The sequence below is a fragment of the Empidonax traillii genome, unplaced genomic scaffold (genome assembly GCF_003031625.1).
Source record: "Empidonax traillii isolate 1590-97213 ecotype Southwest subspecies unplaced genomic scaffold, ASM303162v1 scaffold401:size1000279, whole genome shotgun sequence".
Taxonomy (NCBI): Eukaryota; Metazoa; Chordata; class Aves; order Passeriformes; family Tyrannidae; genus Empidonax; species Empidonax traillii.
The window spans coordinates 538,757-565,830 of NW_020955594.1; the positions used below are offsets into that span (position 1 = coordinate 538,757).

Here is a 27,074-nt window from a genome sequence, read left to right on the forward strand (position 1 = left end):
GCAAGATAGCAAAACAACACAGCAACATAAACTAGATAATTTATATATACAGACACTTGTTCAGGCCTAGAATTCTGTAAGTTAAAGAGCAATGGCTTTCCAGGCACGATACAACTTCTGCCTTTCCTTATCTAGCCAAAAAAACCGTCTGACTGCATTTCTCTTGCATCGGTTTAAAGCAGTCATTAAGCTATTCGCCGAAACAGTTGTTCACAGGGTCTCTTACTCGCGTCTGCAGGCCGCAAATGATCTGTGTCACATGTAAAGAACGTCTGATGGTCCTGTGCTGAAAGATTCATATCGTAGTAAGTCAAAGGTTCTCTCCCTGTTACCCACGTATACCTGCAAACATGCCAAAGAGACATTTTCGTTAGTGAGGTCACGCTTGGCAAAATAAATCTAGAAAAGAATCTTAGATCTTAGAGATGGGCAAAGCCAACTAAGGCCATTTGGTCAATTTCCTAACCAATATACATTGCATTTCACTGTACTAGGATGGAGCAACAGCAGTCAAATCTAAGCTAATGAGGATGTTAAAAAGTACACATTGGAAATTGGTAAGACATATATTGAAACATCAGGACTACATGAAACCTAGATCTAATAAATTAGGTTGTTTGCTATTACTGATTTGAACAGGATTGCTGTGTTAACAGTACCAGCCACACCACACTTCGGGTTTTCTACGTTTCTTTAATAAGGTCATGAAAAACTGCAGAAATAACAAGTGCATCAGCACGAATTCAAATTCCTTTTCATTCAGAAACATTTCACAAATTACAGAAAAATCTGGCATGGGTGCATGTATCCACAGTAGGTTTTGGTTTTCCATCTCTGAGTTAGATTAATGGAAAAGTACAGTTAAGCTCCTTAACACAGTACTATGCCTGAAAACTGTAACATCGTAGCACTTACCGATTATATTCAGCTCCTCTGAACAGATTTAAAGGATTTCGCCAGACTTTGCATTCTGTAAGAAACACAAACACACAGTAATGAATCTCTCCCAAATTATAATAGTACTTGATGTTTATCAAAAACATCAGTTAACATATAACGAGCCTTATCAAATGATTTACTTTTTATAGGTACAAATGGAAAAATCCCATCAAGAACATGGAGATTCAGGTAACCAGACTGTTCTTCTTTTCTTAAATAATAATTTAATTATAAATTAGTGTCAACAAATGCAATCATTCGAGACAAATAACCACTAACAAAGCCCCAAATGCCAGATGAAAAGATAATACTGATTAGTGCCAGGACTCACATTTACCATAAGGCAGAACTGAAAAGGGATCACACTGGGTTATTACACTGAAAAATAGCAATTAACTCAGTCCCTACAGACTTGTTATTTCTACAGAAAAACACCACTGTCCAGTTAATGTTGTAAATCACTGAGAATCTCCGCTACAGTTGCCAAATTTAATTCCTCCTCAGCTCGTGAAGTAAAAATCCATGGAAACATCTGCTGTTCTTACTTAAGTTATAAGCAGATGCTGAAGCTGACTGGCAGAGAAAAGTTGATTGCTTTGCAAACGTTTGGGAACATTAAAAGCATTTTATAAATTTCCCTCAGGGGCAAAATTCTTCACACTACAAGAAGTAATAGATCTGAAAATCCACAAGACTACAATTTAAAGCAGAACTGAAAAAATATAATCAATATCTATAGCTTTTGAAATGATGACATCTCAATTCTGGCTTTTCCTTTAATTTAACACCAGATTTATTCTCTTAATTTCAACAAAGACAATTCACTCCAGTGAAGGTGAGACCAGAATTAAACACAGCACTTGCATAAGGACTCAGTGAGAGGCAGCATACCGTTCCATCCCAGATCTGCTACTGGATGACACCTCACACAGCGTTCTGCAAAATCTCATCAGTAGCACTGGCCCTCCAGCATATCATCAGCTGCTTTTCACTAACAAAAGTCCATCAGCACATTTTCCCCTATGAAGTTTTGTGACATCATTTCTAAAGGGATCACAGTATTAGTTTTCTGGTAGACTTAGAAGGTATGGTAGGTATATATGCCTTATGGTAAGTATATGGCTGTTCTCTTTATGCCTGTTCCGTTAAAGAATGAGACAGAAATACTGAACAGCAAGTCAAGCCCTTCTCTTTTCTCATGGACATAGCTCCCACTTCTGAGTATGAGGCTACTGTGGCATGGACAGAAAGCATTTTACATAAATTATTTGCAACAACATAAGGAGACCTTCACCTACACAAAAACAAATCAAGTGGCATAGGAGATGGGCCCTCAGTTTGCTGCCTACAGCATCCATTAAGTGCATAAAACAGACACAGGAATAGGCAGACTTTGGGCAAGAGTGACTGCATTGGTTATACATCTGTATCTTTCAACCACCCACTTCAGCAAGCTGCTATTATTAGAAAGTTCCACTAGTTTACTCAGCAGAAGTGCTTGATCGACATTCAGCTGCTCTGCTGAGCAGCCAGAGGGTATGGCTGCTTGACAAGCTTCAGTCTGACAGTTTTTACATCATATGACTTTCAAACCATTGTAAATATTAAATCAACATCAGACTTCTCAGTTCCAGAGGTATAATTCAATGGCTTATTCTGTTTGCAACCAACAAGATTAGGTGACAACTATTTGATTTCAGTGACACCATTTCTTTCACCTTATTTAAATTCAAGTGGTTATGCTTCATCCAAAGTATGCAGTATTTTAGCACTGTAGCACGGAAGGGTTGAACTGGGCAACAAAAAGGGGAGGTGAAGAAGGGCTTTTATTACCACCTCCACGTCCTGGGGGTGGTTTGGCATCAGCCTGGCTAGTTAAACATGATGGGCTCTTGTTTCTTTCATCTTGGTATCTGCTAACATGCTGGGCAGTACAACAACATTCTTCTGACCTTTCTAAAGAACAAAAGTATTTACTGGAACTTTCTAACCCAGTCAAACATCTACACAGGAAAACATGGTGAGCCAAAAGAAAAAGCCATCTTCACCTTGTTGGATAGTGAAAGAAATATCCCAGTGTCGATGCACATTAAAACAAAAAGGCTGCCCTCTCCATTACATTACAAACTAATAATATAACTATGTCCTTATTTTAACCTTTCAGATACTTGTACAATGATCATGTTTTTAGCACCGATACCTTTATGAAGGTATGAATGACAGGCTATCTGTATATACACTCTCCAGAGACACTGAGTTCCAACTCAGCACCGGTGCACTGAAAGCAAATATATTCTTTAACTATTTCTTTATATCAGAAAAGCCAAGATGCTTGGGTGAATCCCCTTAGTCAAAATACTGTGTCTTCTGCTTTAAAATGATGGGAGTTACTTCAGAGCTGCTGAAGTGTGACTGAGCACACTGATGAGTGCACACAGGTGTTTCTAAGCTTTCTGCCAGTTCACCCAAATCTAATATCCTGGACCATGCAGTGCTGCTATTCACAGCCTCTCCTCAGATGGGAATGACAACAGCTGAATTTGCTGTGATATATGGAGGATTCCCTAAGGAGAAGTACCCTGTATAGAACAAGGTTTTTTGAGGCCACTGATTTTACTTAACATGTGAGTTCAAAGCTAATTTTTGTTTGCTTGTTTTCATGCACACTGAAAAGCAGAAATAAAATTTGCTGGGTACAGACATAGGTATCTCAACTGCTGAACAATGTTTTCTACATAACTGATTTTTTTATTTTCATTCATTTTTCCTCACTTACTAATTCTGTCTTAAAAGCCTGCAGAGGAAATGATTTTAATAAAATTGCAATTGAAATTCTAGGGGTACATCCCTAACGAAAGCTGAATTAATTTCCAGTATTAAGATTATGGCCTGTATACCAAGCTAGGGCTGAAAAGGTAAGTTTTCTTTTACAGAGGAGGAACACAAGCCAAGATGCTCCTGCCCTGACAGTGAGTATCTCCAACTCAAGGTAGAAGCAATAGCGTTTCAGCATCTTCATCACTCATGGGCTAATTTTTCGATTCAGTCTCCCCAGACAGTTGAGTCACCTAAGTAGGGAGACAAGTTCCCCTGGGGATCAGTGCTTGGGGGACTGATTTGTTTTAGGCAGGCCATCTCCTGTCTCTCAGAGAAAGTATCCCCCAGGCAACCTGGCACCCGACTTGAAGTGCTTCAGGCTTGAATGGCTTAAGGTCAGACACCTTCATTCCTTGCACTGAAAGTTGTAGGAGCTATGAACGCCTGGAAGCTCATAAAAATCGAGCCCCATATGCCTGAAATTATGCCTCCTAAACTGGAGGCCTTTTTCTTAAACCCGACTATGTTATGACTTGCCTAAAGTCACAAATCAAATCGGTAGCAGAGTCAGGACCAGAACAAGCCCTCAAGCTATTGAAAGTCACTATGCTTTCTCTTACTGAAGTGAAATCCAATTGTTGTTTACATACTGCTTATATTATCTAAAAAATAAAGCAATGCAAAACCAGATGGACAGTTCTAACATCCTTGCCTAATTACTTTTTTTTCAACTTTGTTATTACTCAAAACTATTTCAATACAAATACTACCTGCCTCTAGAATCACAGAATCCGTCAGATTGGAGGGGACCCCAGTGAGTAATCTGGTTCAACCTCCCTGCTCAAGTAGGTCATCCTAGAGCACATGGCACAGGATTATATACAGACAGTTCTTGAATATCTCCAGTGAGGAGACTCCACAACCTCTCTGGGCAATCTGTTCCAGTCCATAGTCACCTGCACAGTAAACATCCTCCTCCTCCTATTCAAGTGGAACTTCCTGTTCATCAATTTCTGCCCACTGCCTCCTGTCCTATTGCTTGGCATTACCGAGAGAGAAGAGCTTGGCTCTGTCCTCCTGTCACCTTCCCTTCAGATACTTATTGATGATGCCCCCTCCTAGTCGCCTCTTCTCGAGGCTGAACGAACCCAACTCCCTCAGCCTTTCCTCAGTAAGAGATGCTCCAGTCCCTTAATCATCTTTGTGGTCCTCCGCTGGATAAACGGTGCTGCAGAAAGGGCACGCGAAATTTGGCAGGGCTTTCAGAACAAGGGGGGAGGGCGGGGGAATAAATGCATCAGCCACGCAGCCCGAGCAATACGCGCTGCACGAACTTGGAAACCTGCAACAGGCAATCAACGAAGCAGCTTTGCCTTCTGTTTGACTGCAGCACGGAGAAAAGGAAGCCGTTCGCGGCCCCGCTCACCGGAGACGCTCTGTCGGTTCGCGTCCGCGTCCCCGCCGGCGGCGCTGGCGGCGCTGGGCGCGCTGTTGTCCACCCCGCCCAGCAGGGGGCGCAGGTGGCTCACCGAGACCTGCTCGATGAAGGACGTGCCGTACTTGCGGAAGTACCACCACTCGAAGATCTGCAAGGCGGACACACCGTCAGACCCGCCGCCCTCGGGCCGCCCCCCGCTTCCCAGCCCGCTCCCCCGCCCCGCATGCCGCTCCCACCGCAGCCCGAGGAGGGAGGCGGCAGCCCCAGCCCCCCCGCGCCCCTCCCCGCCCGTCCCGAGGGAGGCACCCCCCGCGCCACCCCTGCCCGAGCGTGCTGAGGTTAACCGAGATGCTCAGTGTGATCCAAGTTTGGGTAGAGAATCTCAAATCTTGTCATCTTCTCAGTGCAATTTTTTTTTTTTTTAACCCCGAAGAACCAACCTTACGTCAGGTTATTTCTTTTTTAAAGGCGTTTAAAATTGTTAGGACCCTTCCTTTAAACTGACTTATGGGAAAAAAACAAAAAACAAAACACCCCCCCCCCCAATAATAACAAAAACAAAGCAAGAACCACCCCAAACAAACAAACAAACAAAACAAAAGAAAAACCAAACAAAAAACCAGCAACTCCATGCTGCCCGACATCAGCCACGCCGATGGGATGGTGCAGTCAGGAGTGAACCCGCCTCGTCTTTCCCCAGCTCCCTCTGCAGTCCAGGGAACGTGAGGAAAAGCAGGTTTGCTTGTTTTCCCAGTAAATGCTTCCACAGGGATTCACTGAGTTTAATTTAAAAAAAAAAAAAAGTGAAAAATTACAAACTCCAGGAAGCGGAATACTTTTAGGATTTCTTCCCCCCATCTGAAATGTGTTTTGTTTTGCTTTGTTTGGCTGATTTAGGCAGATCCAGAATTCATTTTATTTTCAGGCTTTTGGTTCAGCTAGCAAATCAGAAAAAAAAAATTACTTATGGAGCTCTACTTTTAAAATCATTTCACGGCCTAAACGAACTCCTTGTAATTGCAATTATATACATAAATGTATATCTGTGGTATTTTCATCAAAAAAGTGATATTATTCAGTAAGAATACACATATTTCAGGAAACCACATAAACCTGGAAATGAAGACTATTTCATATAATTATGGAAAAGGTTGAGACTGTAAAAATTGTAAAGGAACACGTGCTTCTAATGAATAGGAAAATTGTACCAGAATCATCACAAAAACATTTACATACCAATTAAAAAAAAAGCAAATCTATGGAGTTTTCAGAAATTTGGAGGTACTTTGTATACTGACTGCACTAGAAATTGTGAATGAGCAATTTCTGACCTTTCTATATTACTCAGTGTCTCCATATATTATGCCTGTGCTGAAAGCATTGACAGAATCTCTTCCAAAAAAAAGATTCTTTATTAATTTTTACTACAATCAGGCACAATCAGCAACAAGGGAAAGGACTGCTTTCACATCTTCAACACCATCAGCATGCTGTTGGGCAGGTTCTAGAGGGCCAGCCAGGAACCAGCAGGCTCTGGAAGGCCTCTTAGGGGTCTGCCTGCTGCAGAGAGATTCAGGCTGGGCTCCACACTCTCCCTCCCGCAATATTTTTTAGACTACACCTAACAAGCTTCATAGTTTCTCTGAGAGAAGAAGGAAAAAAAAGGGTTTCCAAAATATGCTAATGAATTCCTGCTCATTATTTCAATCATGATCAGCTTTTAGATGGAAAGTCAGTAAAACTCAAGAGAGGGAGTGAGCAGTACAAAAGCATGGTTGAAGCCCACTCATGTAAGTATAAGTATACCAGCTGGAAAGCCATCACGCTTAATTCAGTGAAACTGAGGGGACAATCATAAAGAATGTATGTATGCATGTGTGTGTGTGTGTGTGTGGTCCCTGTTACAGTTCGGCTGAGTGTGAGTGATACGAACTTGCTAACAAATGTAACACAGCTTTAAGTCTGATCCTCAGATTTAAAAATACATTAATTACTTTAAAAAATGGCATTAAAGCTCATAAATTGTTTAAGACAGCTTTGAAAAATATTTGCTATGTTGAATGAATCCAATGCCAGGAAATATCAGACAGATCTCAATGCATACAGTCTCTTAGAAATTAAAGCCATAAATCATCATCATCATAAACCTTTGCTTGGAGTGATTTGTTCAGCCTGTATGAAGAGGTAATCTGTATTCTGGTACTTAATACAATAAATTCTCTTTGCAGAATTTTTGCACCTTTCTCAGACAGTGTCAGCTGGTTTGAAACCTGATTTCTATAAATCAAATTTGACTTCTAACTGCATCATCCAATTTGAAAGCAACATGAAGTCAACCATCTTGACAGTTCAGCAGATGAGAGATCATCTGGCAGAATAATAGCTGACTATAAGGATTAATTACCCATTGACAGACATCTGAGTTAGAGAGCAAATTAATCAGAAAGATACTTTCTGCACCACTTCTGAAAGAAAAGGCCACCTCATTTCTGTCATATACATACAGTAAGAGGGCAGCTCAACTTCAGAGACCTCCTCCCCTTCACAGCAGTAGCAAACTTCTTGAGGCTCTTTCTAATTGGTTCCTGTGCTTTTCGAATTGCTTTCAAACAGGGTCAAACATCTCCAAATTCTCAAGGGATTTTTGGGACCTTTATGTTCACAGAGGCCAAGTTAAAACCCTGTTCTGAAAATTTCCAGCTCTGTGTGTTTAGAAATGCAAATTAGATTTTTTTTAATTTATTTTTTTATTATTCTGGTATAGGTATTGCTTAATGTAAGAGTATTTGATTTTGGAAATGTTGTCTTTTTAATGCACTTCAGAAACTTGCTTTGGAGCTTTTTTTGCTTTTGCTTCTCTGTGCAGGTACTTCTCTTCCCCTGTGCAATGAAAACGTTACAGTCTTCCTCTTTCTTATCTCCGCTCTCACATACAAACAATCCCAGATAATGTTATCCATCTCTGTAGCAACAAATCTATTCTGCATCACTTGGTTACCTGATCTTCCCGCCTGGTTTTTAAGAACAGATACTCCGTCATAAATGCATCAGTTCACAAGGGATGTTTTTGATGGTGGTTCTCACTGAACCAAAGCGTGATGTCTATCAGTAATTTGAATTATGCTTTTCTGGTTATCGTATCTGAGACAGGCATCCTCTCTTAGAGTGAACCCTCTCTGCCATCCTCTCCTGCTGTACTGTGTGTGTATGGAGTCTTCAACAGAAGCAGTAAAGGATTTTGTTTGCTGGCAACTTCGACAGCTCAGATTTCTCTTTCAGCCTCGTAATGAGTCTTCCAGGTCTCAGAGGAGTAAGATTTGGAGTACTCTTGTAATAGCAATGGTGGTGATGACTGATCTAATGGATTTAAAAGAAACTTTCTCTCTGGAGGAACAGCATAATGATAGCAAAACTTGAATCCATGGTTAAGCCTACCACAGCACAGGTTTGGCTGGCTCAAGTCATCCATGCTGTTTGTTTGCTTGCACACTGCCTGGCCTGTAATAACTGCAGGTAATCTGGTAACTCCCAGGTAATAACTGCACACGTTCTAGGGGTATTAAGCCCAGTGGCTGTTTCCAGTAGACAGTATGGAAAAGATCATCCTGTTCTGGGAGGCAAGAGTGTTTATCCATATGACTGTGACTATACAATGCTACTTGCCTTCGGACACAGAAAGCCCCTAGTCTGCTTTATTTAGCTGTCAGGGTAGCCAGTGACTCAAGCAGACCCTCTGTACTGCCCAGCTTGGATCTAGGAAACAGTCAGTATACCTCTGACCATGCTCAGTGTCCTTAATGACAGTCTTGAAGGATATGCAGCCCCATTCCTTCTGGATGAAGTACATCCATTCAGCATCCGCTTGGACTCTGCTCCTGGCCCACTTGTCTTATCTCAAAGAGTCAGGCAGGAGAAGATACATGCAGTGCTAACGAGCAGGTTATTCAAAATAAATAGCTATTTACTTCATCTACCTCTAAAAATACAAAAATGGGAAAGAAAATAATATATTGCCTGGAATAAGTATAGTTCTCTCAACACTGTGTAGACCCCAGCTAGTTACAATACCCTTCTCTGTGGACTGGCTTATAGCCTGCCTTCTGACAGATCCTTCCTCTCTTATTTGCTCCTTGGCAAGGGTTTCCAGTTTCTTAGGAACTCGCTATGATGATTCTGCCCTTCCTGACCTGTGAGCCTTCTCTGCGCAGAGCAGAAACTTTGAACAATTACCATGTATTGCTTTTCAGCCATCAAAGACTGTCCCTGCACAATTGTCAGACTTTCACAGAGTCTGTGGCAACACCCAGAACTCAGTCACCTTTCTGCCCCTCTGTAGCAGACTACACAAAGGTAATGAAATAAGAAGAACAATTAATATTTACAGAAAATATGTCCACCTGTGTTACTCAGGTCCACTCTCAGACTTTCTGTAGTAGTACCATTGGCTACAAAAGGCTGGGACTCTCACATGCTACACACATTCTTGGGTAGTAGCTGACAGCCCAGCTGCTCAATGCTAGGCAGAGTGTAGACTCAGAACTCATGCTCTGCCTCTGTAGACTGGCTTCCTAATTCTTGTATCTGAGAGAGCTGGTATTTGTTCATTGCAGAATGTTTCTCATTCTGTAGCAGAAAACTCTCATTACTATCACAAGCTCTGAAGTAAAATAATGAGGCATTCTTGGTGGAGATTCAAGTCTAAGGTTCTTCTACCTATGCTTTATTAGAACCAAGACTCCATCCGTTTGCAGTTCAAGTGCCAGCCAAGCTTGCTGACCAACTCTCACTCTGGTGATAATTGTATGTTAAATATGTGGCTTTATTTCGAAATCTCAGTGGCATTTACATAGTTCCAGTTCACGGCCTTTACTGGACGTCAGCTGTGTTTCACGACAGTTTTATTACCCTACCTTTGGAAAACCTCAGCCTTCCAGACACTGAATACAATGCAGCTCATTGTATTCGGAGACAGAACACTGTATTTTACTGGATTAAAAGTAACTGTGGTGGAACCAAGTTTCCAATACAGTATTTCTAATGCAACTTTGGACTAAATCTTGTTCCTATTTTTAATTCCTAGAGTAGTGCAAGGATGAAGTGAATATATGCTAAATTTTTAACTTTAAACTATGTGGTGTAGTCAAGTAATTATGGAGAATGCTTGAGATAGAAAAGTATTTTCTGTATGGTTCTGAGCTATAAGAAAAAAGGTCTGAAATCCTTGCTTCAATTAAGTCACATTGGCTACAACAAGGCCAGAATTTTACCTAAATATATAAAACAAAGTAAGAGACAAAATAAGATGGGAGTGTAGTGTTTTGCAAAGGAGTCATATAGCATACAATTGCCTAAGGCTGAATTTTACAGTCATTGTTTCATGACCCAAACAGGAGTTAGGAAAAGCAATCACTTTCCCATCAGTTACCACTTAAGAAGTGATGGAATTTTCCATCATTTCATAACCTGCAGTGCTGTGATTTCTCCTTCAGATTAGGAAATGCAGCCAACTGATAATGGAAAAAAATCTGCCAGCCCATATGGTGGAAAATTCCAAGAAATATTAGTACATCTAGTCTAAAAAATACCCCAGTGATGTAGATTTCGAAAGAGAATGTTTATTTTATAAAAGAGTTTCACTTAATACCATTAGTTAGCACTAATGATCCTTTAGAACCGAGTCTGTGTAGTCTGACACAAATGGCAATGCAGGCATTTATCATGTTACTGGGCCACGGGTAATAAGCAAGGTTAAGAAATAATCTGAAGCACCACTAGGCTAGTGACAGGCTAGCACTACCTCACTAGAACCTAATCAGCTGTCTTCTCTGATGTGTGGTCTGTTCAACTTGCAGTTTCTTCTTTCCATGACCATGTCTGCTTAGTTCCTTTTCCATTATCAAGTTTACAAACAAAATGTTTCTGTCAGCACTGACATTGGTCCCTACAGTCTAGGGTTCCTGAGTGTTACCTGTCTGGCCTACACATCTTTTTCACACTTAGTATGGTGGCACGTGAATACCAGACAACAACTGATAGCAGTAGTGAAGATACATAAAAAAAGACTTTCAGTCTTCGTTCAGTCTCTGTCTACACCTCCATCAACCTACTGTTCCTTCAACTTGAGTTTCTCATTCAACACCAAGTGATTTCTTTTGATTAAGGCTCAGTCTGATCTCTTCTTGAAAGGTTTCTATTGGTGCCCTTTTTCCCCTTCTTCATATCAGTGTCTTTAAAACTCCTTGCCACCTTCTTCTTGTCCTTTCCATCGAAATTAGAAATTGCTTGCTCACAAGTCATCTACTTCTGAGCTAAGTTCTCAGAAACTGCCTTCACGACTACAGTATAAAAAAATGTTCCTACACTTGTAATCATGATATACACAGAATTTAGCTCCAGATAAATTAGTCTCTCTTCAGGGTTTTATTCCTGTTTGATTCTGTGAGGTATTTCAATAGGGCACAAACTGTCTTTGTCTCACCACATCCTACTACTTTGCTCTCTAGCAGCAAATAAGGAATTATGCCTGTGAAACTCATGTTATTTCTCTCATTCCTTCTCATCTTGGTGGTGGTGCCCAGCATTTTCTTCTGAGTGACAGTACTGAATGTAGCATTCAGTATTTCCCCCCCCAGGCATTTGAGTGAGTTGTGCTGAACTGAATCCAAGTGTTACAGGTCTGGCTCCTGCTCATATTCTGAAAGTTCTGTTAGTCCCTTTGGAGTTCTGTCCTGTGCTTTGGGGCTCAATCCATACAAGAATGATGAATGCCCAAGGTGCAGACATTAGGTAATTGCCTTCTGCTATGAGGAAACCCAGAGCAAGGCACAGCAGCAGTGCACCTGATGCTTTACACCTGAAATCATCTAAGTGATGAGAGTCTCCCAGGCATTAAGTAGTCAAGGACGCTGTTTGTTTTGTCTACATCAGCTACAGGCCACATGGAAGCGAGAGGTGTGGATTTCCCACACCAAACTGATAATGTTTATTTAGGATTCTAGTTGCTTTCAGATTTCTCTGAGATCAGTAGATCCGAGGTGATGTGAACCAGCCCCTAGCCACGTTTCTCTCTTTCCTCTTTTCACTTATCTCTACAGGAACTTACACATGGTCTCATTGGCCTATTAATTTCATTCCTAGTTTGATATGGTGACAGAGGGTCTGCAGCTTCTATCTAGCAGATTTTAGAAGTGTACAACTTGTTTTTAGACAAAAAACCTAAGACTGATTGAACAAACAAGACTAAAACAAAGACAACCTTTCCCTGAGGAGGGGAAGTGGAAAAGGAGGGAATGATCTCTCTTCCCAGGTATCCAGAGACAGATAATGTGGGAATGGTTCAAGCTGTGACAGAGCAGGATCAGACTGCACATCAGGAAGAATTTCTTTATGGGAGGGTGATCAAACACTGGAACAGGCCTCCTAGAGAGGTGGTGGATGCCCCAAGCATGTCAGTGTCTAAGAGGCATTTGCAGAATGCCCTCAATAACATGCTCTAACTTTCAGTCAGCCTTGGACTAGATGATCATTCTATTCTATTCTGTTCTGTGCTGTGCTATACTATCCATTTGTGCAAGTAGTAAGCCAGCTCTTGGCAGTGAGGCAGTAAGGAAACAAGAACAGCCTAGTATAAGCAAAATACCCAATGTACACTGTGTGGATTCTTAGATTTTTATTTCCATTTGTTTCTATGAAGACATTTAATAAAATTCAGTGCAAATACTCCACTCCTGCTTTGCACTGTGATGGTATTATGATTCACTCCACTGCATCAATTTGCACAAAAGAAGCCCTCAGGGATTATATGTAGGAGAAAGGGGTTTAAAATGGTTTAAAAATATTCTACAGACATTTAAGCAAATAGGCAGATATGTACTGAGAAAGATTCTAAGAAGTGAAATAGTTATGCCTTGGAATCTTGGCACCAGAACTGGTGTTTCTCTAATAAGTCCTGCTGTAACATTCCAAAAGGACCATGTTAAGCTGAAATAGTTGGTACCTCTCCTCGTCTTCCTTTTACTGGCCTTTTTCATTTCTGTAGTAATTGTCAAGGGAAGCTCTTAATGTGCTAACACATTATTTGTTATGAATTACTATGGGATTGTTAGTGGGTCACATTGTTCTTCAAGACATTTTTCTTCAAAGACAAAGATCCGAAATATTTTCTCCTTTTTTTATTTCTGGTTCCCACAGAAAAAGAAGAACAAATAATGAAAGACAAATTTTATGTGCTGCAGAAGTAGAAGTTTAAAGAAAAAACAAAGACACCTATTAATTTGCCTACAGCAAAAAAAAAATCCCTTTCTGGATATCTAAATCAAATTGTAAAATGATATTAATACATCTAGTACTTACCAAAATAAGTCCCGAAATTAATGAGGATGTGCCTGTCAGGGCAACGTAGAACTTGGGTGTTAATGTGTTCAAAAACATACTCACTGAAAAAGAAAATAGAGGAAACCATGAGTACAAGAGCAGGAAGTGTTCTCCACATGCTTTGCAACTTCAGGTAAGTTATTACCTTAACTCTGATAAAAAAAGACATTAAAACAATATCCTGTTTCATCTGCCTAACAGGCAATAGAGCAGAGCATTAGACTGCCACATACAAGACTTTGTTGTCACAACAGAGTCATTCACAAGGCACTGGAAAACAGTTGCACACAACTTTGGGACTTTGCTATTCCAGTCAGTGCCCCACTGACTCAGAGTTTAGGATTCCTCATGATATATGGGAAAACATTTTATTATATGCCTTTGCTACTCCATTGCAGTTAGAAATCTTAGGGGTCTTTTCAATATCTGGAATTCAACATTGTCTTGAAGTTTTTTTAAGCTTTTTACTTCTCATTACCTTGGTTCCTAACTTATAAAGTAGGAGATAATAGCATTTTCTGAACTCATTCTACTGCACTCAAGTTGGTAAAGTTGTATTGCAACAGTGAATAGAATATTAGAAAAAGACCTAACTGTTAGTAATGGGTGAAAATCATGACAGCTGTCCAGATTATTGGAAATCCAGGGCAGAAGCGAAGTAAGATAACCTGCAAGAAATGGCAATTTCATCTGTATGGGCTTCTGGAAACCCAAAGGGCTTTTCTATTCATATCCAGTCTTGGAAGCTGATGAGAAAATCACCAAGTATATATGCTCAGTCTCTACAAGAAATTCCTATGGCATTAAGAGAATAAAATATTTTTCTGGGTTATGGATCACTCTACTGAAGTACTAGATAGAGAACTGGAGTTCTTCCACCAAATTCTAAATATTTAAAGAAAACTCTCACTTCCCATCACTTCTGTCTTCCACATGAAAATATTCCATATTGAACTACATGAAGGATTAGAATATCTTCTGTAAAAAACCCCTACTGGTCTCATCCTTAATCAGTGCCAAAGTATTTCTCATACCATGTATACACACACATCTGTATCTGTATATGTACCTGCCTCCAGGACTGAAGAGGGAACTGACAATTGTTAGCAGGTAAATTTAAAAGGCTAATAGCAGACTACCAAACAGGCATTAAAAAACGTTGATAAAAGACCTGGGTACGTCAGGTGGGAGGCCCACAGTTTATTCTATTCCATTTAAAAATGACACTTATGGAAATTAAATAATATGGAATCAAAAAATGATGAGAAGACAACACGAGCAGGATACAAATCATCAAACGTATGAGTACTTTTCCATGACCAGTAAAACAGAATATTATTTTCCAGGAATGCATCACTAAAAGGGTTTGAAGCCCTGCAATTCAGCTGCTTTGTTTGGGTTTTGTTTGCTTATTTTCTATGGTTTCTTTCTTTGAAAAAGACATTAAGCATTAAAATGAAACTGTCCTTTTCCACTTCACTAGAGTGGCATTAAGCCCCAAGCTGATACAGAAAAGTAATCTGTGGCTTTTAATTCTATCATACATTTTCTTTCACATATGAGATGGATGTCAGATTCTCAGCTAGTGTAAATCAGCATAACACCCTCAATTTTGCTGTGTGCAACAGAGCTCAATCCTTTTCCTTCCTTTTCCTTCCCCTCCCTCTCTCCCTCCCTTCCTTCCTTCCTTCCTTTCTTTCTGCCTTCCTTCCTTCCTTGTCTAATACAAGCTGAGTTTGAAATACTGGTCCCTGCTTTCTCCAGCCCCACCACCTGCTAGGAGGGAAGAGGAACGGAGAGACTGAAATAGCTTTGGCTTCTACCAAGTACCATAAGTCCTTTAGAAGAAACATTCCTCATTCTGGAATGCAAACATAACCCAGAGACAGACTATGTCACTGGGGAAATTTGCCAGTAAAATTCCTCTGCTTAGGTTGGGATATTCCTGAGAGAGAATATGCTGTGATGGGATGTAGATGCCCATGTCCCACCTTTCTGCACAGTGCTGCTGTGGTGCCAACCATAACGTGAAAAGCCAGGCAGCAGAAGACTTTACAGAGGAGCTTTCTCTTCCACTCTCATTATAGCTTCACAGCTTATGGAATGCTGGAATTTTTCCTATTAAACTGGAAACATTTTCCCACTGCCCTGGAGGTAATTTGATTTCCAAAGTTGCGAGCCATCTAAGTCATCTGTGAAGATTCCACATGAACATATCCACTGAATAAGGATGTAGTCTATTTGCTTTAAATATTATTACTGACTGGCATCCATAAAATTTGCTTTGGGAAGTACATCCCCACTTGGAAGAGCCCTCAATAAATTGGCTCTATGGAGCTTATTGGTGGTATTGCATGAATGAGAGTCATAGGAAATGCTGTTAAGCTTTTCACCACTTTTTTACAAGCAATGTATATTGATTTATAGACAAACCCTCAGATGTGTATGGAGATCAGATTTTATTTATCTGCCATTTCCACCACTGTTACTGCTTTCTTTTTTCCCTGCACATATACTGGTGCTCCTTTATCCTCTTTACTATAGGCTGCTGCAATTCTTCATTTTTGCAGCTTAGTCACAGGAACTGGCAAAGTGAACAGATATGATGCTGGATGCTTTTAGATTGTATGAGCCAGACTCCCAGCTAACTGGAATAACTCAGTAGATTTGATGCAGGTGCATTCAACTACCAGAGCTCTTTATCTGGACTGTATCTCTCTAATCCTTTAAATATAAAAATCTTCTATTTCATTATGAAAAATATTACCTTCAGCCAATTATTAACTACCCTCCCAGTCCCTTTGTCTCCATAAATATTATTAACAAAAACAAACACTTTCTAATAAGAAACGTATCTCCAAAACAGTAAAACTAAGCATCTGCGATCAGACTATTTTTATTCTGAAGTCAATGAGAATTCAATCATTGTTTCAGTGGAAATTACATCAAAGTCTAGTTCTCATAGTAATTAATCCAAAAAGTAAAAATCAATACACTTTTGAGTTATGTGATCTATATCATTATTCAAAAGAAAGTATTTCTTACAGTCAGCATTTTGACACTGGAAATCACTATTATATTCCGTGTGTCCATTCTGTAGTAGAAACAGGGTTCCACAGTGTGTTGCAGTAAACTAGAGCCCTTAGATAATGCTACTTGTCCACCTGCCTAAATTTGGATAGCAGTATTTTTCATCTCTATTTCCATTTGATGAAGTAGCAGGATTAAGGAGCAGAGAGAGACTTCTGAGAGAGCTGAAGACAACAGCAGATGACTGCAGAATGAAGAAGCCAAGTAGAATCACCAGCAAAACGTGGTACTGTATATCCTTCCTTCTGAATGCATATCATGCCAGTATATGCCTAATCATTTCTCTCCATAAAGGAAAGATGGTGCAGCTATTGAGCTTGCAATATCATCTCTTGTCTGTAACTTGTAGACTTTAAAAGGGCAAGAAATGGGTATCTAGAGAAAGAAACTTGCTTGATGTTCCTACAGTGCCAAGTCCTTTGAAATTACTGTCAAATCCCAATTACTTGCTCAGGCTTTTGACAGTGAATGATCTATTTTAGGTGTGTTAGTACAGCTTGCTTTGTATTGTTTTAAACCAAACCAGCATGACCTATAAATGCTGTTTAAACAAGCCAAGCATGTCAGCTTATGAGAGCCTCCTGGCCTTACAAATACCCACCCCTCTCTTTCTTCCCCTCTCTTTATTGCTTTCATTTTACTCATACTTGAGTCATCCAGAATAAGGCCCTATTTACATTTCCAAAAGTGCTTAAGTTACCTTGGTAAATCATTCCATCCTACTGTATAATATCTGGAGAAGGACTGTTATTTCATTGTTAACTGAGCTTGCTCACAGAGATGAATTTATGTGGCAGACAAGTAAAAAAAGCATGAAAGTCATATCTAATACTCCCAGCTGAGACTAATCAAAAGAGGTGACTGAAATGTTCTTGAAAGCTGATGCCATTTCATTCCTATTATATATGTTATTCATTGCCAATGCTTGTGATTCATTCTGAACATGGGAATAAACAAGAGAGGAAAATCCAGGTGTTTTTCAAGTAACAAAATCCTTGAATCACATAAAATGTATCACTCAAGGTGATAAAACAGTGTTGCTTTATAAATTTCTTCAAGGTCTTGAGGCAAACATTTCAAGCATGTGAGGAACCATATAGGAGGGAAATACTGGAGTTAAACTGCTCAAAGGATCATCATTCTGCTGTATCAGTTAATTACATTAGAAGGTCACTAGGGGAGGGAAAACTGCAAACTACCTACTATTCCCACACGTAGGTCTACTAAAATGACAGTCCCATTACCTACTTCTGACTGGGAGGTGATAATAGTGCACAGTGAGATGCAAATAAAAATTTAACAGCAATGTTACATAAATTATATACACAAACAGATCAAGCAAAGACAGGACTGCATAATTTATGGCACTTCTAAGAGGAAAAGTATCCTGAACAGAATGTTATCTCAAAATACAGGCAAACTATATATATATCAATCGCTTTCTATAAATAAATAAATATATATCGATATATAAATAAATAATATATAAATTAAATTATTACATAAATAAAAAGATGCATTGCAGACCCAGAATTAAAGATCAAACATGAACAATTAAAATAAACTGAAATACACATGAAAGCACAGCTCCTTTTGTGCCAATATCTCTGCACTCCAAAGTGAGACAAGTTTTCTGGGTACAATAGTTACTTTTATAAGAATAATTACCATTAAAACTTATAAAAGTTTTAAGTCACAGAGGCTTTCTAATGCTTTACTGTTCCTTAAGTTATCATGACTATAACATCTGCGTCACCAAGAAATTCTGCTGCGCTTTCTGCCTCCACCCTCCATAGTATTTGCTTGGTATGCAGAACAATGCAAATTCTTTTAGCACCAGTGCCAAGAGCCCCAAATCCTTTAGACAGGCAACAAGCTAAGAAACCTCTCGTTGGGGACCTTTGACACAGCAATTCAACTTCTTTTCACTGCAGCCATCCATTCAAGCTGCTGTTCAAACATGGTACAGAAGATATGGCAGTGACTGGCTTATTTCACAGGAGCCTCAGCTTGGATTAATGAAGCTCCCCAGTTCAAAGTTGTTGCAGCAATGAAGAACTCTTCTACCACAGGGTCAGCAAAGAGTGCAAAATAAAGTTCAATAAACTTTTAATAAATGTATAGACCTTCCCTCTCTGAGTACAAAGCACTGCATACTCTTGACTTTAATAGAACTGTTTGTACATACCCTTTCTGAACCCTCAACTCCTTCCTTATAAGAGTGTTAACAATATACTTCTAGGAAAACAGGCTAGGGTCAGGCTGAATTATTCATAATGTACTATGATGGTCTCCAGCTCAGTATAAATAAAGAACCCACCAGATTTAAAGCTAGCATAGACTATTGCTCAGAAAAACATAACAACTTTTACCAACTACCAGGTTTTCCCTGGGAAGCTATCAAGATTTTTTTTTAACTTCTTCGGACTTCTTAAAGAAATTCCCAAAGAAGAAGTAAGCATTCGAAATAGCTGCAGAGAGATTTTCCATTTTACTGTGCAGATGCTATGCAGCTTCTTTCTCTAAGGCCTTTTCTTTAGATCTGCTTGAAAACCTGAAAAAATTTCTCGCTCAAAAACAAACATGTGGCCATTCAGACAGAAACAGCCACTGTCTCATGCTGTGCACAAGGAAATCCAGATGCCCACTCACTCTCTTCAACTACCTAGTCCTGTCCTAAAGGCATAGGGCTGAATGAGGGTCACATTCAGACACCTGGAGCCTGCCCTAATGGCCTGTTTTTTTCAGTGACTGCTGGATCAGAGCCCAGGTGAGAGAAAAGGGTGATGTGCCAGAACCTACCTGTTACTTCAGATAAGTAATAAATTCTGATTAACTACACAGTTGTGCATAATCAAAGTTCCACCCTTATAAATATTTTCAATTAGTAAAATAAAACTGTCTGGACTGAAGACCACCACACTCTCTCTTCCATGTTGACACATCTTAAATGCAGGTTTTCCCTTTCTACAGAATAACACAATAAAAAGGGAGAGTGAGTAAGGATAGTCTGATCTGAAGAAAAACTAGGTATGATGGGAGAGGCTTTCAGCCACAAAGCACAGCCTAAAGAGAAGAAAGAACTCAAGGTACTAAATACAGTACCAGTTCCATGACAAAAACTTTCAAGGTCACTTACTTATAACTGAAAATAAAGAAGTCTGAAGATGACAATGATAACATTCTCTCCACTTTGTGGCCCAGGGGCTCACAGTGTTCCAGCAGAGGAAATTCAGTCCATCTTTTCCCAAACAACCCTGCCTGAGGATTGCAAACAAATTCAATTTAATCATTCTCCCCAACATGCTAATGCACTAAATAGCTGAAGGCCAAAGTAACACAATGATCTGTGCTGGCCTCATTTTCAACACCAAGTCTATATTCATGTTATGATAACCAAACATTACTGGATCCAGCAAAACTCTGGCTCAGTCCTAGCAGGAAATAGTCTGTGAAGGTTCTGGAGCTTTTGGAACTTAGATGAATATACTGTGTCCTTCAGAGTGCATGAACCATTCAGCCTGTAAATGTTTAGATTGCTGAGAACAGTATACAGGGAAATGTAACTGATAAGAGACAAAAACCATCAGAGAGATGAGGGCAGAAGGGCATACAGGTGAATCAAGGAAACCAGATCTGTAAGAAAAAAACACTTTAGACCCTATTGTGACTTGGAGGAGTAAAAAGAAAAGAAAACCAGATTAGAGACAGATTAGTAAAATACAGAGATGAGTTAAAAGAAAATTAAAATATGCAATGGCAATAAAATTTAGCACATGTAGAAAGAAGACAGAGACAAGAATAGCAAAAGTAAAAAAGACACAAGAAATTACACATGCAGCATGAATGTAAATAATGGTTATTTTTACTTCAGCAAAAGACGGTTTGCATGTCAGAAGTACCTTTTCGCTGGGAGAAATAACACTGCCAGTACTAACAGCTTTGGTCATTTAGGAAGAGATACTGTTCACAAGCTATTCCTTGGTATCAAATATACCCCCCAAAGCCTTCTCTCACAAACTGAAGCCCTTAACAAAAGATACTACTAAAGACTGGCATTCCTAGCTATATTTTCCCAGAATGTCCTGCTAAGGTCAGCTGCTACACTGTGCCTCAGGAACAGATAGGCTGGACATACAGGCACAGGACGCATTATATCCACCCCAAGAAAAACATTCTGTCGTGGCAATATAAATACTAAAACCAGCTTAGTATAGCTAGACTCAAGCACAGTATTTTGCTATTCCATTTGTCTGAGATTATGAACTCTCTACCTTGTGGATTTGGGGAGAGTAACAGTATGGACAAAAAAAGATGAACTTTCCCCAGTGCAAGCAGCTATTATAATGCAAATTTGCTGTCACATAGTTGCCCCTTCCAAGGGACAGGAACATTTGCGCTTGCTTTCATAAGGCAGTGGTGACATGAGTTAATTACACAGCTCCTGTTAATTGCAGAGCACCCTGCATGAACACCAAGATTTGCTAGTATGTTGGCAACAAAAAGTCTGTTTAAACCCTCCCCTGCCTCCACCAAAAATCTCCCCAAACAACAAAAACCCCACAGCATTTCCATTTAAAGAAAAAAGGGAAAAAGCACTGACGGAGCCCTTACATACAGCTTAGTTATCAGGGATTGAACTACAGTGCATTTCTTTATGACCATCACAGCATTCCTAATTCTAAAAGCAGACTCATGGTATTACTAATAATTAATATTAATGGAAAGGAGGGACTGGACCAAATAAGAATGAGGTATGAAGGATGAGCAATATTAATACTTGGATTTTTAGAGATGTGGATGTGTAAAATCATGTTGTTGCTTGGTTGTCAGTCAAATTGTCTTGCAATAGTTTCAACCTCAAATCTTCTAAAATCAGGTTGCTTTCAAATGGATTTGAAACGTTGCTATTATACATGTCTCCCCTGCAGATTTTAAAGTTTCAAGAATCCTATCATATGAGTCCTTGCCTTAATTTTTATCTCAGTGTTGCACTACATGGGGAAGTGCTCTCAGATTTGTGATGAGGGATTTCCTTCACTGTGAAATGCTAAGGTGTCTTTGTAGGCAGAACCAGTTCAGATACTGGAGAGGAAATCTTCATGGTTAGCTTGTGTTTTCCTTTTCTAATTACACACACTACCAGCATGTGTGTGTGTGACTCGTTTCTCTAACACAAAAGCAAAGGAAATCCTGATGTGATCCAACAGCCAAATGAGGATGCATTATGGTCTCTCAGGCAGTGTACTACCATGCATAGACATCTTATGCCTTGTCTTAGATACACACTTGTAAGAGAAAGCAGGAGTACAGCTCTTCTTACAGTTAATCAGTTAGGTGCTTTTAAGACTTTTAGATCTTCAATTTAAGGCCCACAGCAATTGGGCTCTACTGAAAATCAACATTAATGTATTTAATTGCAAAAATGTACCTAAACACTGCAACAAAATACCTTATTTTCAAGCCTGCACCTCAAAGTGTTCAAAGTGTTCAAGGAAATCCCTATTTTAAAATTACTCTTAACATCAACTAATCATTCATGTAATTGAACTGACAGATCTTTATCCAGTTTGGACAGGTACTGTTTGTGAAGTCAAACCTACCTGTTACATTAACTGCCGATTATTCTAAGGTATTACACAGGTTTATTGGTTTAGCCTTTCAAAGCTGTATTAAAACAAAAGCCAATTACTAAACCTCATTATCTGGAGTAATTTAAGGAAATTAAAGGCTTTTGTTCCAAATACCAGATCAGTATAGCTCTCTCAATAAAAAAGAGTATGTATTGCCCTCTTCTTTCATGCAACATTCAGGGAGGTAACTGCTCCATTAAATCTTTTTGATGTTGGTTCATTAGCTGTCCAAAGAATACCCTAAACTACACTGCTACAGTGATTAATTCCAATACCACAGATAACAAAGGCTAATCTACTCTAGAGAGACAAGTCATGCAAAGAGTTTTCACCAGCAACTACTGGCATTCCACAAAAGAGAGAATATCCCATGGGTTCCCATTATCCAGGAACCTCTCTCAGAGGAACTATTCCCATGCTCAGACAAAAAGAGACACATGAACAAAGCACCCTCGGCTGCCCTGCAGCCTCCTTTATGTGCCTCCTTTTGTTCCAGGCAGGATTTGATATGGGCACTAAACCTACAGATATGAGCACGGCTACACTTTCCATCCTTGCTTGTGTGTTGCATTCCCAGGCATTCAAAGAGGAGCACCATGAATTGTGTGTCCAAAAAAATTGTCTCAGCAATGAAAAAAAATCAGAAAATATGGCTGAAATTTGCATATTGACAAAAACTTTTTTTTTTTTCCTAGAGAAATATTCTATTCCAGGCATTTCTGTCCTAACCTTGATAGCCTGACTCTATATAGTACATCTATTTTGAGAGTCTCTTAAGATGCTGATCTCTTTCCATACAAGAAATTGCAAGATGCTTTTTGGAATAGAGGTGACTGGAAAACACTTTCATAATTAGAGCCAGCAAACTCCCGAAAATTCCCTGGAGATCTACAATGGCTGATATCATTATCCTGCCCTTGAAAACTCATCTGTGCTTCCTACTCACAAAATCAATAGGGTGTTTGTGCCATTTTTCTCCCATGAGAAATTTCTACCTATGATAAATTTCTGTATGAGGCAGGGATTTTTTTTTTCCCCAGTAACTAATGGTCTGGGTAATGTGGCACAAAAAGAAGGAGAAAATTATTTTTTCCATCAAATATGATTCATTATTGCTATGTATCTAATAATCAACTTTCCCCTTCAGAGTATTCTTAACACTGAGTGAACCACACAGTAATTGTACCAAATGAAAAAGAAGACCAGGCAAGTAGAAAATTTTTACTTCTTTGCCTTCATTTTGGGGTATTTCTAAGAAAGCACAGGAGCAGGTTTGACAAGTGCTGTAAAATTTCCACTGTCTACTAGTGTCTTGGGATACCCCAAAATTAGTAAAATGGAAAAGGCTCTGCAGTAACTCTGCAGACAGAACTGCAATCTGCATTCCGGACCTGACTGATGAGGAGGCAAACTTCAGGGGAGAATTTTGCATAATAAAGATTTTCAGTAGACTGAGCTCCAGAGAAATTTCCAAACAAATTCACAGCAAATGGCGCAGCGGAGGCTGAGGGAGCACCCCCCTCACACAGAATTATGAACTTATTTCATGAAGCTAGCCTTTTAAAACATGATCGTCTTATGGCTGGGGTGGTCCTCCTGTCCTCCACAGGCAGTGAGTCTCCCTCCAGAAGGATTTCCTCCAAAAGTTCTGTGTGTCTGCTGGACAAAAAACAGACTGTCCATGGTTTTAAAGTTTGCTTTGTTTCATGAGGAGACAAATTACACCACTTAGTCTACTTCATTAACATTAACAATAATGATGTTATTTGGTTTAGCCTTTGATGAAATCCCATGAGAAAAGGCAGTGTAAGATACCCACTATTTTTCTTACTGAATATTTGATGGTTTTAATTCCAAACATCAGCCATGGCTGACTTGGCTGAAAAGAACATAAAGAGCGTTCTGTCCAATAGCATATCATTAATTTTCCTTTCTCCTAGTTATAATTACTGAATCTTTCCAGTGATGGTTCTCCTCATGAAGGTAGAAGAGACCATAGGAGGAGTGGAGCAGGACTTGCAGACAGGACTCGGTGAACTGTCATTTTTACCTGGTGCAGCAGTCGGGCTGTCCAGAAACACCAAATATAATTAACCCTAGCACTCTGTGTTAGCCAAAGGCTACTGTCAGTGGCTAAAAGCCAAACAGCACAAAGGGAGATGTGAAAAATGCAGGACTAAATGGAGCCAAACGGAGCACCCTTGATAGATGCAAAGCTTGCATGAGAAGTAACACCTGCACAGGACTTAGTGTAACCTGTGTTCTCACTCCTGTTGTTGCCCCACTCATATTGGCTCTAACTGGAAAATTCAAAGCTGTGTTTGCAAGCTCCCATGTTTAGATCCAGCTGGGAACCTGTGAAAGTAAATGCTGTCTGAATTCTCCAGCTGGACATCAAAGAGCTGAACAGTGCACCTCCACATTTTGGTAAATAAGGGAAATACTGTGCATGCCACACCATATCAAATTGTAGCTGCATTGTAAACACCATGATGCAGAAAGAAACATTTAAAAAAAACCCCAAAATATTTCTCTTTGTGATTAACAGGACATGTCTTGGGTCCTGCACTGTTTTTTGCACAATGGCTTGCGAGAGAGATGCTGATATAAAGGGAGGGCATGCCAGAAGCATGGCTGGTCAGCAACCCTGCCCTTCCCTTACACTGTATCATGCAGATCTGGGTCTCAAAACAAACAGGTAATGGCTTAAGATCCTCCCTGCAATTCCCCACCTTGATACTAACTTGAGCACCAAGAAGTTGAGTTCCTAAAAAATCAGGCCAAGATGACTCGAAACAGATGTCTGCAATTAGAAAGTGGTTTTTAAAGTCTGGTCACAGACAGGCAGTGAGTCACTAGGGTGAGAAGAACCTCAGGAGTTCACCTTCCCCTTCTCTAGGGCTGATAACACCTGAGCACATGCAGCGATCGTTGCCTCTACTCAGTTCCAAACACAACAAAATGCTACTTCACCACTGCACCTGGTGGCCTGAGAAGGCCATGCTAATCCTTAGATGCTGGTGGTTAAGTACGATAATCACTGCACTGGGATTTTTATTTCCACCCTTTAGTTTGACCTACTCAGATCACCCTGGAAAAACTGTCTTCAAGCTAAAACTTGCTGTAGTACCAAAGCTTTCTGGATTTTTTCCAGGAAGCGGAATGCCAGCAAAAAGATTCAACAGCTGGGGGACCTCACATCTACTCCCAGTTGTCCCTACACCTGTGGCCAGGAACCAGCTTCCTGTCTGGCCTTTGAGAAAGAGTGAGAGGGAAGTGACCTCCCAGTGTGTGGCACGTAGAGCCAATTCCCCTCTGAACATACATCTGAAGGAGCAAATGCTTCAACAGAAAAATCCAGAAGAAAACTTTGAGAGAGGCAGAATACCAAAATCAATACAGTGATACAATTAAAGTGAGCTCTAGTACAGAAAGCTCAAGAGAGAATGCAAAATTATTGTAGGAGCTACTTAACTTAATGCTTTTCAAAATGCCACTTGGCTCAGAAACAGAGGGATTCGAAACCTGCTAAGTGTGTTTAAGCACTTGGAATTGTAGCACTTAAATGACCAACAAAACCCTTATTGCTCATTATTCAAAGCACGAAATACCACAGAGAGAAGGGCAGCTGACTTTCTGGCTAGAAGTGCCCATTAGAGAGGCGCACTTAGGGATATATAATACCAGAGCAACACAGAATTTGCAATAGAGCTTGGCTTCTGCTCCCAGCTTCATGGCTGGCTTGTCTCCGAGTTTTTTCAAAGCAGTGCTCTGGGGCTTGGGCTCCCTGCTTGTGCTTTGCGAAGAGACCTAAGTAACCTTTTGTGTGCAGAAGCAGCAGAGATCTTTGAACTAATTTCTGGCCCTCCTGCTGGACTCTTCACTTACATGTAGCACCTTCCCGAAGCCTGGGAAAGTGAATTGCTCTGGACTCCTCCAAGGACTCTTTCTGGTAGTGTCACCCTCAGAACCAAGAGGGCATTACAGAAGATAAGCTGATTGTATCCAAAGGACAGTATTTCGTTTAGCGCTTTCCAGCAGACCTGATCTAGATCCAGTCTGTCCCAGGACAGCACGGTAGTCTACGCCATGGTGGCCTGTGAAGCAGACTTGAGTATTCTCAATATATATAAAGGGTTTGGAAAATGAAAGAGAGTATGAGAGGGCATATAAAGGTAACTAGAACAAGTAACGAATACAGTTTTGCAGATTAAAAAAAAATGATTTTTATCAGAAAAAGTGAAGACCAAAAATAACCTACTGTATGAGGTTTGGGTTTCCCTATATTTGGCTACCATCTCCCTCTTTTCTTTTTTATCTTTTAGAAAGAAAAATAGCTCCCCAATGGAGGTTTCTCTGAGCTCCAGCAACATTGGCACTACTACGGAATGGCTCTCTTCAAAAGCTGTCTCTCACATTAATCCTTCACATGGTGAAGAGCTGCCACTGAGCAGGAGGACCTCAAACTTTGAAAACAGCAAACATCAGTTAGGGGAGTTAAGGAAAACCACCTGGGCTTGTTAAGGCATTGCTGCCTGAAGGAAACAGCACAATGCCCAATTATGTGCAACAGCTTGACAGCAAAGCCAAGCCCACAGTTGATACTGGCGGCAGAAGCCAAACGCAGGAAATACCAACAGGTCTTGGAGATGGTATGAAGAGATGTTACCATCGTTTAGCTGTATTAAAAAATATAATTGTCTGATATGCAGTGGGGCAGGATTTGTTTACTTTTGCATGCATGAGTCCATTAATAAAGAAATATTAAATTAACCCTTTTCTAG

At 40.0% G+C, this 27,074-nt stretch overlaps 1 protein-coding gene across 3 annotated transcripts in view; it reads right to left on the reverse strand.

Moving 5' to 3' along the window:
• The window catches only part of ST7 (suppression of tumorigenicity 7), a 142,905-nt gene that overhangs the window by 49,460 nt on the left and 66,371 nt on the right, over window positions 1-27,074 (reverse strand). For all 3 annotated transcript variants that reach the window (XM_027893672.1, XM_027893674.1, XM_027893673.1), the window contains exons 2-5: window positions 13,547-13,629; window positions 5,183-5,342; window positions 916-970; window positions 227-342 (exon numbers count right to left, since the gene is read on the reverse strand). In XM_027893672.1, the coding sequence (XP_027749473.1) occupies window positions 227-342; window positions 916-970; window positions 5,183-5,342; window positions 13,547-13,629 (414 nt within the window). The remainder of the gene's footprint in view (window positions 1-226; window positions 343-915; window positions 971-5,182; window positions 5,343-13,546; window positions 13,630-27,074) is intronic.